The 16,102-nt window shown below is 37.2% G+C and overlaps 2 protein-coding genes across 4 annotated transcripts in view; one reads left to right on the top strand and one right to left on the bottom strand.

The window, feature by feature from the left end:
• The window catches only part of LOC136254952 (F-BAR domain only protein 2-like), a 22,260-nt gene extending 16,517 nt beyond the window's left edge, over nt 1-5,743 (bottom strand). For 2 of the 3 annotated variants that reach the window (XM_066047669.1, XM_066047671.1), the window contains exons 1-5: nt 5,635-5,743; nt 5,451-5,524; nt 4,911-5,002; nt 3,012-3,092; nt 518-662 (exon numbers count right to left, since the gene is read on the bottom strand). In XM_066047669.1, coding sequence (XP_065903741.1) covers nt 518-662; nt 3,012-3,092; nt 4,911-5,002; nt 5,451-5,486 — 354 coding nt within the window. In that variant the 5' untranslated portion in view covers nt 5,487-5,524; nt 5,635-5,743. The remainder of the gene's footprint in view (nt 1-517; nt 663-3,011; nt 3,093-4,910; nt 5,003-5,450; nt 5,525-5,634) is intronic. The other variant, XM_066047670.1, reaches the window with a different exon arrangement.
• On the top strand, nt 5,744-16,102 carry LOC136254951 (beta-alanine-activating enzyme-like). The gene is made up of 18 exons (XM_066047668.1): nt 5,744-5,993; nt 7,034-7,086; nt 7,140-7,260; nt 7,319-7,542; nt 7,595-7,670; nt 8,213-8,329; nt 8,464-8,514; nt 11,174-11,489; nt 11,973-12,148; nt 12,231-12,459; nt 12,515-12,753; nt 12,875-13,101; nt 13,148-13,270; nt 13,324-13,478; nt 13,608-13,774; nt 14,451-14,576; nt 14,635-14,769; nt 15,387-16,102. Exons 1-18 carry the CDS (start codon nt 5,835-5,837, stop codon nt 15,888-15,890), a joined length of 3,198 nt encoding a protein of 1,065 aa, XP_065903740.1. The 5' UTR covers nt 5,744-5,834; the 3' UTR covers nt 15,891-16,102.

Genomic DNA, 16,102 nt, shown 5'->3' with positions numbered 1-16,102 from the left:
AAGCTTTTTATTTTAAAAATCTGAATGCAGTTGTATGGGTTCCAGACTAACTAGAAAGTGGATTTATAGCCTATATAGTCCAAAAATGCCCTCAGGCAATGATTTTGATGTGGCACTGTATCTTAGTATACCTTACTCAACTTCCACACAAATTTTGGCGCTTTTATCACAAAGTAAACTATTTTTGCAAAATTTGCTGCTTAGCTGCTCTACTAACAACACACACACACACACACACACACACACACACACACACACACACACACACACACACACACACACACACACACACACACACACACACACACACACACACACACACACACACACACACACACACACACACACACACACACACACACACACACACACACACACACACACACACACACACACACACACACACACACACACACACACACACACACACACACACACACACACACACACACACACACACACACACACACACACACACACACACACACACACACACACACACACACACACTACTAACATTTCCCTTCATCTTATCCTTCTGACACTGGTTATACTCTCCAACTTCTTTTGCCAAGTCTAACAAAGTCTTTACAAACTTGCTACTAACCTCCGTCAGTTTACCCAACATATCAGTATTGACTGTCCAAACCGGAAAATAAGTACTACAGCAACAATGTTATGTGACATAGTGAAGAACCTCATAGACAATTGTCTGAAGGCCAGTATATATTACAGTACAATTTATATTTAAGATTTCTCAATTTTAACCGAGTGGTTTAAAATCATTGCTATTTCATGTACTGTGTATGCCAATTACATACCCGAAGTGCTGTATTTAAAATTTACACTTACGTTGTTCACATGTATGATTTAGCATACAATCACTTATCCATACATACATGCTCACAGTCACACACAGGATCAGATAACTGTTCTACCTGTCTAGTACCAGGAATGTGCCAGTATCCAAAATATGATTATTATATTGGCAATCACGTTAATGAACACATTAAATTAAAAACAAACACAAATATTTAGTAGAATGTTAAACACCCATGAAAATAATTTTTCTGTAACAGTAGCATGGTCTTGACAGTAGCATGGTCTTGACAGTAGCATGGTCTTGACAGTAGCATGGTCTTGACTGTAGCATGGTCTTAACAGTAGCATGGTCTTCACAGTAGCATGGTCTTCACAGTAGCATGGTCTTAACAGTAGCATGGTCTTAACAGTAGCATGGTCTTAACAGTAGCGTGGTCTTAACAGTAGCATGGTCTTAACAGTAGCATGGTCTTGACAGTAGCATGGTCTTGACAGTAGCATGGTCTTAACAGTAGCATGGTCTTGACAGTAGCATGGTCTTGACAGTAGCATGGTCTTGACAGTAGCATGGTCTTAACAGTAGCATGGTCTTAACAGTAGCATGGTCTTGACAGTAGCATGGTCTTGACAGTAGCATGGTCTTAACAGTAGCATGGTCTTGACAGTAGCATGGTCTTAACAGTAGCATGGTCTTGACAGTAGCATGGTCTTGACAGTAGCATGGTCTTGACAGTAGCATGGTCTTAACAGTAGCATGGTCTTGACAGTAGCATGGTCTTAACAGTAGCATGGTCTTGACAGTAGCATGGTCTTGACAGTAGCATGGTCTTGACAGTAGCATGGTCTTGACAGTAGCATGGTCTTAACAGTAGCATGGTCTTAACAGTAGCATGGTCTTAACAGTAGCATGGTCTTAACAGTTGAAACTTACACTTTCACAAATGAGTATCACTTAACAGGCCACAGTGTACTTCACAAGATAGTCTACATTATAACCCGGCACATGCACAAGTGACCAAGTGGCCAGTCTGTATTAACCTGACATTATTAGCACATTTTTCAGTTCTTTGTGAGTATACCATGCCCATTTGCACAACATTGTGTTTAATGAAAATTAATTGCAGGTGCTCATACAGTGTATGTACAGTGTACAGTGTAGACGTATCGCAAAAAATATATATATATATATTTTTTTTTAGAAACTCTTTACAATGCAAAACACAATGATATTTGTCGTTCAAACCTTTCTCCAATAAGAACCACACATTTAAAACTTGCAGATTTTATGTGCAATAATATTACAAACATATTGTGCCCATGGCAGTAACTATAACATTAAGGCTTTGTGACTTGTATTATTACGTCAAGTTTTCGCAGTCTCAGTGTTTAGCTGATGCACAAACCACTAGTATGTACACATACCGTAAGTCCTCTAAAAATTCGGCATATTTTTAAATCAATAATTTTTGTCTCACCGAATTTCGGCCTATAATTAGATAGTAATCATCACTAATTTTAGTTGATTGACCACTCGTCACAGTATAATTGGTATCATCGATATTGAGGCTAGACAACTCTGACATTCTCGTCACTATCAGCATCCATCGCAAAAATAGCAGACGTGCCGAATTTTTTATTAGAGGAAATTATTTCACAGTTAGAATACGGGTGCCGAATAAATAGAGGGGCCAAATTTTTAGAGAACTTACGGTAACACACTAGGACTAAGACAAATAGTTTGAAGCTTCGGAGGTTCGTTTGGTCTCACTACATTCGGATGCCGCTTTATCCCATCAAAGCTCCGTTACCATGGATACTAACACATTAAGCCAGTTGTACAAGTATTGTTACTCAATCTGGCAGCTGCCATTCATGTACTTTTGGTGTAGTTGTAATTCAAACAATGGTTGTACTGGAGTTATAACAAAGTGTAGGAGCCTTTACTACAGTGTACATCCTAACAACCATCAAGTACTGCAATTATTGACACAACATTAGTAACAAAACTTCAAAGCTTTGGTAACATTTCTGAAAGAAGCTTTGGAGGGTGCATTTGTACATTTGTTCCAGCCCTACAACACACACACACGCACACGGACACGGACACACACACACACAACACAAATGCATGTAAATTATACAACATTCAGACCAAACAGGGACCACATGTCATGACACACTACACTCACCCCATAGTACCCTCACTGACATGGTGAATCTGTTTGTGTAGTTTAGAGAGGTTCCTGCCATGAACATCTTCAACTCCAGCCCTACGTCAACAATCACAGGATGAAATTAAATTAATCTTATGCATACCAACTATACCGCTGATGATTGACCATTATTTTAAACACCACATAACAGGAAATAGCACACACTTAAAAACTGATTTCTGATCAGGAAGCCATCACTCATTACCAAAAGTGATGTAATGAATTAATTCTGATTATTAATTTGTACAAATTAATGTACATATATGGAAGGCTAGATAGGAGAGCATCTGTGTCAATAATGCCAGCAAGAAAGTTCATGGATTATAGTCAGGAAACATGGCCAACAATTCGTGGTCTCTTTGCATAGTTTAACTACCAGAAACTATGTAACAATAACATACAGTACAGAATTGCCAGATCACTAAAATTTCTGCTCATCATATTGTACCATAAAATGGGAGTACTACATAAATACATACCCTCTCCATGCAGCAAGTATATCAACAATTCTCTCAGAAATGCATAATACAATGTACACGAAAAATGACAGTTCTAAGCAAAGTGTTGAGAACTTCTCCAACAGAGCTAAACGACATACTTTCCAGAGATCTAAGTTATAGAGCTTTTAACAACATGTGATCATGGCCAAATCACGCGATAAAAGTTTCCATGATGCCAAAATACTCATTGAATAAAATTTAGTGAATGGTCCCAATTGCTCTAAATCATGACAAATACAAGGGAAATGATCTGACATTAAGGAATTAGGAAGGCTACATTGTATGATATACAGTAATCACAACAGAAACCTCATGTCTTTGATGAACTCTGCATTTTATTTTAATCAAAGACCAATAGTTACCCACACAAAAAATTGAAGGTACCCACACGCAAAAAGGATTTGAAGCCTGATGCAATCTCCCCTATACACATCTATCATTGAAAGGTCTCACTGCAGCAGTTTAAAAGGAATCACCATATAAGGTAAATGGAGGTAACTCCATGAATGTTTTGCATTTGCCTTCATACCCTAGGCCTGTACTTGTGATCAACAAAACCAATTGCAACAAAATTTGGCTACAAGCAACAAACATGCATATAGTCTGTGCATACCAAATTGTGAGTGATTCAACATAGCCATTATAGGAAGATATGGCACAAAATATCCTAAGGGTAACTTAGTGAATTTCTGAAAGTAAATCAGAAAGACCACCAATGTTGCTTTAATGCAAGAAAGCAGCCTTACCTTGTTAGAAAAACAAGCTAGAGAATTCAGTCCTTTACTCAGCTGCAACTATCTTGTAGTGTTTCCTCAGGAAATTTCAAGGCAATTCCAATGTGCAATCATTCAATCGCACTGCTTGGACCTCAAGGAGGGACAAGTTGATGTACTTTTAGGCCATTAACTATGAGAACTAAAGAAACACTAGTGTTGCACTTGAAAGAAATGGCTAGAGACTTGACTATAGCAAAGTTCTGGCACATGGAACTGAAGTCTTTCAAACAAAATCGTGGTACACTACTTCAATCAAACTGCGCTGTCATAAAAATCAGAGTAGCTAGAAACTAACACTTTTATACACATAATCACCACACCCTGGTGTATCTTCAACACAAATATTAAGATTTCATTAAATACTTTAGTAGTTACAGCCCATGAAAGTTGAAATTCACAAAGTACTCCAGTCACGAAGTTACCTCCATTTACCTTGTAAGATTTTTTAAAAAGTGCAGAAGTACGTAAAGGAGATCTCTCTATAAACTAATAATTATATTGGTTTTCCCATTCCATACGTTTATCAGCTCAAATTCTGAGTGATACAGTGTTATTGTGAACAGTCATTTAACAAAGTGCAAATATACCAATGTTCTCACCTCTCTTTGATGTAATCCATCAATTCTTTAGTGGCAGTGATCTGAGATTTCATCGCATGCAACAACACCTCATAACCCTGATTAGTATCAGACTAAAAGCAACAAAAATATATAGTTTACTTCACTATGTTAGTTTACTGACAAAATACTACTAATTGTATACACTGGCATAACGTTATCACATGTGTTAATAAAGACCTCCACCCTTTATACTTCAATAAAATGATATTTTGATTGTTGTCATTCATCTAACATTAACGTTTGCAGAACTGTTTTTAATGGCTTCTAACAGTTTAGTCAGAGACGAGGTCAGAATTATAATTCGTCTCCAGTTTGATCCATCCACCATTTGAGCCCAGTTTTTACTGGTACTTCTAATAATATTGTCCTTTAATTGTTGACTTCCTTTTGCATAAACACGACAGTACTTCAAACAAGTTGCTCGTAAACTAAACATTTACACTAGTATGACAGATCAAAAAGGTGCTACATACATGTATATGCGTACCACATCACCGTTTATAGTATGAATTAACGTACCCAAAAACGGTCTTCGAATTTTGACCGTCCCGACATGGTCTTCCACACACCACCCTGGAAGAGACGTCTTTACACTAGACAATTAAAAACGCAGTTTAAACAAAACCCTCAACAAAACCCGATTAGTTCTTAAAGGTAGACTATTTCATGAATTCGCACCATTATATATGTAGTGTACACTTACAAGTATCACTTCCCAATCAACACTCACGATGTGGACTTGAAGAAGAAAGATTCCACCTCGCCTAACGCCAAGCCTTTTTTAAAACACGCCCACGCAAATGAAAGTCACGTGCTTTACCGTATTCTATTTAAATTCGTGATGATATGCACCACCTGCCTAGAAGTCTTTTAGGTGATATCCTTTCTTTGTAGACACGAGCAATGCGTCTGTTAGATTTGGTAGTATCAGAAGATCACCATCACTTTACGGCAGTGTGCTATGATGATGGCAGACGCAAAGTGTACATCACTTATCACCACTTGTTGGAGTCCTCACTTGAACTGGCTGGTTTTCTAAGAGAACATGTCAAGACTGGAAAGGTGTAGTGTTTGTGGGGGGTTGGGCTAGCTAGCTAGCTGCTCTCACGTGACCATCAGTCTTACATATAGTATTGCTTCATAGAAAGGTTGGGATAACTATAGTATGTACAAGTTGAACTAAATCCTGAAAAACAGCTAAAAAGATAAGTGGATTTTTCTCCAAAGGGTCTTAACAAACCATGAACTTTATTGTTTTCCCATTGAAACAGTGAAAATTTTGATTGGCCACAAATATTGTGTCATGATTTTGAATGAAAAGGTTTTAAAGTATTTTAGCAGGTCAAGTAGCACTACAAATGAGCTGATTTTCGACAAAATGTGTAATTGCATCCATGAGTTATTAAAATTTAGCTCAAAGTGTACATGCTTTAGAATGCATAATCCTACCATCACTTCATATGGGATTAATGGGGAGTGTATTCAAGAATGTTCACTTACATAATTATTGTAACATTTGTAACCGGTATCAAGATACAGGTAAACAATCAAGGGACTTTTGTTTTGTGGAGTCCGCAGAAGTGGCGATCAAACACCTTTCAAAAGTCAACTTTTAGCAACACGAGATTTACAGTTGACAATGAAAAATCAAGGCTCTTGTATAGATGGAATCAAACGATCAAGGCAAAATTTTGACAATCAAAATTCTTGATCCCAGTATTAATGGGTGAGAATGACTACCCCTTGTCCAGTCAGCAGTTTGCAAATGTACACAGTGAATTAATATGTAGGCATTACATTATAATCCTTATCAATGGACAAGTATGTGTCGAATATGTTATCATCAATAGTAAGAGTCAACTCAGTGAATAGTAAGATATTAATAGGGAATTGAAAAAGTGCATAACTTGTATATAAGCTAACAAAATATGCATAGCTAGTAACAATTTCCAATGTCACAACTTTTCTTCTCACAATGCATGTGAATATATGTAAGGCCATGAATGTCGTATCCATGCAGTGCAGTCACCAACACTTAGGCTTACCATACATGTTGTATACTACAATTTTGTGTCTGCTATCTTGTGTACTGTTGTCTGTAGCTTATTGCCATCTACACTCCACCATCAGTGGATATGCTGGTAGCCATTTTAGGGTGAGAAATAACAACTTACTATTCTACATGACTCAGTAACTTCACACCACTAGGATCCTAGCAATACCAGCTGCTTATGTTCCAGTTTCCATCCATCAACCTGCCCAGATCACAATAGATCTATTGCAACAATTAAGCATTGATGTGGTGATTGTACATGTTAGTGCTCTAAAGGTAAGTAGTTTCACTTATCACACAGAACACAGATTTTTTATTGATGTATTCCCGTTAGGAGTTTCTTCATCTCCCATGGCACAACATAGCCACCATTAACTGCCTGTTGTACTATGGTGAACTGTGTGTGTATATGTTGGTACACAATGGTCAGGTGTTAGCTACCAAGACTAGCCTACGTGAGGACCTGGCTTATGTCATGACCACATCTGGTACCACTGGGCTACCCAAACTTGTCAGAGTGCCTCACTGTTGTATCGTTCCTAATATCATGGACTTGAGGTAGCAATGTGTTTATAATGTAATGTTGTTAATATATGGTAACCATATATAGGCAGAGATTTGATGTATCATCAAATGATACTGTGTTTAATGCAGCTCCATACACCTTTGATCCTTCTGTAGTAGAGGTTAGTAGCACTGGCACCTACAGTACAGTGGAACCTCTCTTAAATGATTCTCGATCTCCCTGCTAAAGGACACTCCACATTTAACCTCTGAGGTCCCAATAGACCTCCACCAATACAATTTTACCTCTAAACAAAGACAACCTCAGTGAGGTTTTTGTGTGCAACACATGTAAACTGCATACATAATACTAGGAGTGCTACAGGTATAAGTACTGCAAGGAGTACAGTTCCATATGTACTGATTTGCTTATGTCCATGCAATAACTTTTGTACATTGAGGCCTAACTGTGGTGGAACCTGTCTAAGCTGGTCGCCGTCAGGCCAAAATTTCTAGGGGAGAGACAAGTGGATCACTCTGTGAGTTTCTCACTTGGGAAATAGTTTAAAGTTGGCCGATTTAGAGAGGTGGCCACTCAGACAAGTTCCACTCTATTATAAAGTGGTGGCCTTACTATAAATTAAGGCCTACAATAGCACATCTTAGAAACTACCGATATACTAGAGCTGACCACTCGAAAGTGTGAGATAATGTTATTCTACAGATATTTCTAGCCTTTTCAAGTGGAGCAGCTCTACTGGTGATACCGGAATCAGCCAAAGCTTCACCCACTCAACTAGCTACACTGCTGTTTAACAGGAACACTCCCACCATCATTCAGGTATAACTGCATACTTCCGTACCACTCAACACCACATGTTATTCTGTTTACTGTACAATTTACTGCACACAATCACACATGTATGCTATTTCTACACACCTCAATGCATTGATGACTTTTACTATATCCCATAGGCCACTCCTTCACTTGTATGTGGTCTTGGTATTGAAGTGTTGTGTGATAAGGTCAGTATAAACTAGTAGTATTATGTATTATGTTGATCAGTTATTGGAATATATGTACTTACATAGCCATAGCATTTGGTTATACCTAAACCCGTCCATGTTTGTCTACATGAAGTTTACATAATCACTTGGTCATTAGTATTAATTTTTGTTGGTGTCATTGTCTGGTTAATCTCTGTATGACATGGCGACATTTTATTTGTGTAAGCCTTACAGGCAGGCTAAAGATGAGGGGTAAATGCAGCTACCCAATATTAAATATGACTGTTCTATTAGAGTGATTGACTATACAAGAAGAACCCTTAAATATGATTTCTGTAGTGATATTAACCAACTACAGATCACCCCTGTATCTTCCACCTATTACATACATTATTAAAATAAGCTAGCTGCCTATGAAGGACAATCTATAGGCATCAAATGTAGAAATACTTATTAAGTTAAATTAACAACGCCATTTCTAATGACAGTGTTTAAATTTGTTTGTAGAAGGCAGTGGTGAGCTTTAATAATTTTGGTTTAATTTAATGCATCTGTAAGAGTGTGATTTAAATTGAACCATTTAGATAATTGCTTTAATGCATTTAACCAGCAATTAACTTATTACATAATAGGTGTACGTTACAAGCTATTGTGTTGGTTATATACATGTAATAAATATATACATCAAATTCTCTGCTATTGCACATCAAATACAGTGTCAGTCATGGTTACTCCTTGGAAAAGTACTTTTTACGCAATCCTTTCACCTTCTTATTGCATATCAGCCTGGTCATTATCACACATTGTTGTATGAAGAATAGTATGAGGGAAATCCCTAAAATGGTTGCTGGTAAGTCGAATATTATAAAAAGCCAAAAAATCAATTGCGATATCCCAATGGTCGCTCCCATGGCAATAGAAATTGTGTTTAACTGGCGTTGTTGACTTTTGAGTTTGCTCAACCTGCCAACATCGTGAATTCTGATGTCCTCTCTCAGTTTGCAACTGTAGTAGAGATAAACCACGAAGGCGATGATCTGAACCGTCTTGATGGTGGTGTTGCAAATCATTGAGAAGTTGAAGATAAGTCTCGCTGTAAGATCACAATCATCATTAGGTAGAGTATATGTACCATCACTTGATATCAGATCATGGCATATCATCAACAGAAGGACCACTAACATTATGGTAATCCAACTGGAAAGGTAATACCTGAAGAAAAGCTTTGATTTGGGTTTAGAAAGCTTTGGTTTTAGGTTGTAAGTGCGATACATGTTGTATGCGATATAGTGGAGTATACAAGCAGCAAACACTTCAATACTAATGCTATGGTACATTGAGAGGATTGTAAGGTAGTGGCATGGTATATGCAACCCCATTGCTTGAATTGGCATAATGATTACAGTGGTGATGGAAAAACATACTACAGTTAGACTATAAACATTAGTAGCATACCAAACAGATTACGTAACTGTTTGAACATCAAATGTACCACAACTACATAACCATCCATCAATACTAACAACATGCTGATCCCGACCCATATAGCTGCAAAAACTATTAGATCTACACTTAACATGCTACTATCAATACAAGGTGGCTCTATTTCCATCCTAGTGATCACAGTAGAGGTGTGGCCATCTGTCGAGGTAGTAACAATGAGACTATCAGTAGTGTAGATGATGTCCAGTTTCTCTCCAGTATCATTCATCATGATGGTATGGTTATCAACCAGGCAGTATTGTAGGGTAGTGACTTGTTGGAGGTCATCATCACCACTAGCTGGTAGCTGTCGATCAGAACAGTGAAGTGATGTTACCTTACTGACTGTTGTAAGGATAACAATGAACAGCAGAGCAACACAGCCCATCAACCTTCTCTCTTCTACTCCACCATAAATATTAGTAATAACAGTGATTGAGAAGTATTTGGTCACACTAAACAAACATCACAAAGTGAACTAATAAAATGTGTTGATTAATGCAATGTACAGTGAAGCTTCCTCCTATGTACATGTGGTGTACTACAAAGAGTTCTCAGTCAAGAGGTGAAATTATTAACCAGCTCTTGAAGTGTACCAGTATAAAGGTAACTCCCTGGAATTTGCCATGTACTGTATGTACAAGGCTTACAAACACGATATCAAATGATTCTGCTGTGTTTTATGTTATGTACTTAAAATAGATCGCTGGTGAACATGTGCATGTAAAATGTTATATAGGAGTGTATACCCAGTGACAGGTTTGTGAACATCATTAAAATTGACCACAAACAGTCTTTATCATTAGCTAATCATCTGTAATTTTTCCTGAGTAAATATATTACAAGCTGTACTCTCTGCATACTCTCTGCATACTCTCTGCATACTTAGTAGGTTCGTATTGCTGTGCCAATTATGAATAATTCATCGCAGCAAAACATTGTTGTGAGTATATTATTTCAGCAATTATCATATTAGTCTATTACACCCTCAACAATGCCTTAACTTGAAATACTCTAATAGAACAGTCAAATAAGTACAAATTTCACCCTATGGGTATTATCATAGCTGGACTCCTAGTTTATTTTATTATAATGCAAAGGATAGAGTTTATTCTGATTAACATTCACTTATAACAATGTGTTTAGCTACACTACTGGTGCATATCTATATAATCACTTGTTCATTCTCACATAGCTATTAGGGTGTAGATCACATGTTAGAGTGTTGGCATTCGGAGGTGAAGCTTGTCCCTCACCTACAACAATACTGCAATGGAGACATGTCAATAATAACACTAGAATATTCAACATCTATGGGATCACAGAAGTATCAAGCTGGGCTATGTGTTATGAACTAACAGGCAGTAATGGTGAATTAAGTGTTGTACCTGATGATGATGGTGAATTAGAAAAGGCTGTTCCCTTGGGAAATCCCCTACTGGATACTATAGTTGAGTTACATGATGACAATGATAACGTTATAACAAATGGAAGTGGACAAATATGGATAGGTGTGTGAGATATTCACTCAAAAACAGCACATATTATGCTGTTGATTTGTTTATAGAACCAAATTACATAACACAATACGATCTTAAAAAGTATTACATATTCAATCCATTCATATTCCATAGAGAACCAAACTCCTTAAAGAACCAAACGAATAAAGAACATAAATATATCTAGCTTAGGCTTTTATTGCATGTTCACGACTCTAGGTATGTCTGTTGTAAAGAAGACCCTTTGTATTATAGTCATCATGGAGATGATGATGTCCATGCACTGTCTTATGTAACTACAGTAATCTAGCAAGAATATTATGTTGTAAAGTTTGTAGGGAGAATTACTGTAGCTGTGTAGAATTAATAGTGCTTGAAATTTACAATAATATTTCAGTATAGCTATACCATCACTAAGACATTCTCTAATAATGCATGTCATATTCTGTGTAAGGTGGTGATTTGCTTCTTAAAATAACATTTGTATATTTATAGGTGGTCAGTCTAGAGTGTGTATGTTGGATAATGAGGAGGAGATAGTATCTGGTAGAATGAGGCCTAGTGGAGACTATGGTAGATATGGAAGTGATGGATTACTCTATTATATGGGTAGGGTGGACAAGCAGGTCAAACGACTAGGACACCGAATAAATCTGGACACTATCCAACAAGTAAGAATATGTGCATTAACACATGCACATATGTAGCACATGCCGTACATATGGCACACACAATCATCCCTCTTTTTTCAAGATTATTTCCAGTATTCCTTGCGTAAAGTCTTGTGCCTTAACTCATCTGGATAGACCACAGAGAAGGGACAGTAGTTCACTTGTTCTCTTTGTGGTCCCAACAAGTCACCATAACAACAACAATGATATGTTATTACATAACCTTCACCATGACATGTTCCAACTACTACCCACTCACTGCATACCTGATGACATAGTGATGATGGACGTCCTGCCTGTTACCAGCCATGGTAGGGTATTATTGTAGTGTAAGAATCTCGATGTGTTATAGAAATGGTATTTCAGGAAAAATTGATATGGCTCAATTACGTCATCACACTTTGAAGGATAATGAGGATGTTTCAGGTGGGAGTGTAGATATAAGTTGTGTAGCTTCAGTGGAGAAGTGGATTACAAGTTTGGCTGAAATGGTAGGAGTAAGTGGTTGGGAGTCTGATGTAAACTTTCTACAAAATGGAGGTGACTCTTTCCAGTTAGTGAGGATTACAAATCTGATGGAAGATAGTCTAGAAAGTGGAATAAATGTATGTGTATTGTGCTATGCCTACACTGTGTAATTACGTGTATGTAATATATGTGTAACATGTATACATATATGTTACTAAAGTTGTTTTATGTTGTCTGTTTCATTTACTGTCACTCTAGATTTCTGATGCTTTAGGGGAATTCATGGATGCAGCTTTAAATAAGGCACTACATGATGCCGCAAAGTGTTTATTTGAATACATAAACAAATATAAAGATAAGAAAACAGAATTACATCAAAATGACATTCTGGATGGTCCAGTATCAAAACGACAGAAGATTTCTGAAAATGAATTAAAAGGGAAACAAATTTCACTTCGTAGAGGACAATGCTACATTAACAGCAGGTGATATATCTGATAGTGAATTGACAATGTATGTGTCATGTCTTAGGTTGATGATGCCAAGATTATACATCACACCAAACCATTCTCCCCCTCCTACCCTCACACTAAACATCAGTTGGAAGGTTGATACTCAGAAATGTGTGGATGCTTCTCCACTAGTAGTATTACAGTATGCTATACTGTGTATAACATAACATAGTGGTGTGGTTGATGTCGTGTTAGGGATGATGGTGTGTCGGTGACATATATTGGGTCACACTCTGGACTGTTCTATGCCATTAATGTCACTAGTGGTGTAGTGGTGTGGGAGACCCTACTGACTGATAGGATAATGTCCTCAGCTATATTGTCTCATTGTGGAAACTATGTGATTGTTGGTACGTTTGTGTGCGTGTGAGTTTGTGTGTGTGTGTGTGTGTGTGTGTGTGTGTGTGTGTGTGTGTGTGTGTGTGTGTGTGTGTGTGTGTGTGTGTGTGTGTGTGTGTGTACTATTTTATATACTTAAGGTTGCCATGATGGGTATCTGTATACCCTCCACACCACTACTGGCACCACTTACTGGTGTTTGACTGTGAGTAGTGAACCAGTGAGGTCTTCACCCTGTGTTGACATGGCAACTGGACTTGTATGGTTTGGATCACATGACCATCACGTTTATGCAGTAAATGTTGAGGTAGGTAAGCAGGTCAAGTTGTGACTCTCATACTCTTGTAAACCATTCTATAATGGTTATTGAATTAACATGAAGATGTGCATGCACACTAGAGATAGAATGATCAATACATTGCCATATCACAATATAGACAAGACAGTGATACAGGCATCAAAACATTTTACTGTAATCAGTATGTGCATGTTCTGTCATTTGCTGTGGTCCATGCAACCAGTCTATGCTTGCATGGAGTGAGAACGAAGTAGTGTAGTGATCTGGGGTTTGAATATGGGGCTCCCTCTTACTACAGTGAAGTTGGTTGTTCTTTACAGCTGCTTTTAAACAAACTTAAGGTTTTCTTCTAGATAAATGTATGGGGAGAATGGGAATACCACTAGGGCTAGTTTACAGGGTTTTTTTTAATATATCAAGTGTATCTATGCGTATGTATATGTATAAACATTGCCACAAAGTTAGAGAAAGAAAAGATCTTCTGTCTGTCTTTTAAGAGAATCTGTCATAGATATACACTGCTTTAAGTGCTTTGTATTATCATAGTATGCATATTGCTGTATTGTAATAGTTTAAAATCCCATATCGTCTCATCTCAATGGACACACATACAGTGCATTAATAATTGTACTTTAAAATATACTTGTTTCTCATCCAACTATTGGTCTCTGTATCTCAACTCCAGCACAAACAAGTAATTCATAAGATACTAATAGATGATGGTATAGTGATATCATCTCCACTAATTGATGACAGACTACGACATTTATACATCGCCACTTTAGCTGGTAGTGTTGCAGCAATAAATTGTGTAAGTCTATAGTGTCATCGCTAATACTTCATGTTAATAATATGTGTTGTATCATTAGGATAGTGTGGATATTGTGTGGAGACACAAGTGTCCCAAGCCAGTGTTTGCTTCACCATCACTGTTACCTGATCACAGTATTGTAGTGGGATGTGTTGACGGGGATCTACTGAAGTACAAACCTGATGGGACTATGGTTAGTGTTACCTGCAGCTTTGTAATATTGTAATTGTGATCAGCTTGCAGTCTTGCTGTTATGGTACCCAAACTTCATCAGGAGTAGAGCTAATATTCAGCCAATAATGTGTTATTAATGGCTTTAGAAGTTACTATTTTACTCCTTAGCCTCATTATGTACATCATATCAGCATTATTGCACATGTATAGAATAGAAGATTATAATACCATAGTTCAATTTGTTTTCATGGAGAAAATAAAAAGATTTGTCGCTTGCACTGTAGGAAATTTATTTTGCATGACTGCTCTATTAGATTGCTTTTGCAGCACCGATAGCTACAGTGGTAATGAAGATTGTCTGCTGTGTGCTGTTATATTTCATGTGTCTTAGTTGAAAGCCAGTAGCTACAGCATTAAAGGCAATGAACCGCATAGTCAATAATTATTTGGAAATTTCAGTTGGTAGATACAAGTTTTGTATTTCAAGCACAAATTTTTGTATAATTTTTGCTTACGATACTTATTTTTCAACAATGAAAGAAGTGAAATATAGTATCATATGAATTTATATGACAACTAAATCCATGTGTGTTATATCTTACCATTCAGCATATTATGACATTGTTTGTTCTGTAGGTTAGTAAACTACAAATCAAGCAGCCAATTTTTGAGTCAGTTTGTCCATATGAACTATGTGAGCCTAACTGCAGTATGGCCACTTCAGTTACTGATAAAAATTCCCGTACAATAAATCACAGTGATGGGAACCTTAGTTTAACAGAAATAAAACCTGACGCTCCTTCAACAATGTCACAATTCTTCTTGTTTGGAGGTCATGACTGTTGTCTCAATAATGTCGCTTCTTCTCAGATGAACTTCACCTGGAAAACAAAATTTGACTCTGCTATTGGTTGTACTCCATTTGTTAGTAATATCCTCACATCTCAAGGACACTTGCCTATCGCATGTTGTTGTACAATAAATGGAGATGTGTGTATAGTTGACTTAGTGACTGGGAAGATTATGGGAAGGACACAGTTACCTGGTGAAATATTTTCATCTCCAGTGGTAATAGGGGAGAGAATTGTTGTAGGATGCCGTGATGATAATGTGTACTGTTTGGAAATCAATGTATTATGATGAATACAATATTGTGTATCTTACAAAATGCTGTAGAGTCTATTTTACGTGTGCAAGTGTCACACCATCTGCTTATTCTAATGCGTTCTGCAAAAAGAAGCTTAAATCCCTAGAGTCAGTTAGCTGTGACACATGTATCAATGTGATATGAGACACCTGACTTATCGCTTGTATTAAACAGTATAGTTTGTGCATAGTTTTTACTTTGGTGG

Source organism: Dysidea avara, chromosome 5 (genome assembly GCF_963678975.1).
Source record: "Dysidea avara chromosome 5, odDysAvar1.4, whole genome shotgun sequence".
NCBI classification, from domain to species: domain Eukaryota; kingdom Metazoa; phylum Porifera; class Demospongiae; order Dictyoceratida; family Dysideidae; genus Dysidea; species Dysidea avara.
This window is presented reverse-complemented; position numbering and strand designations above follow the sequence as displayed.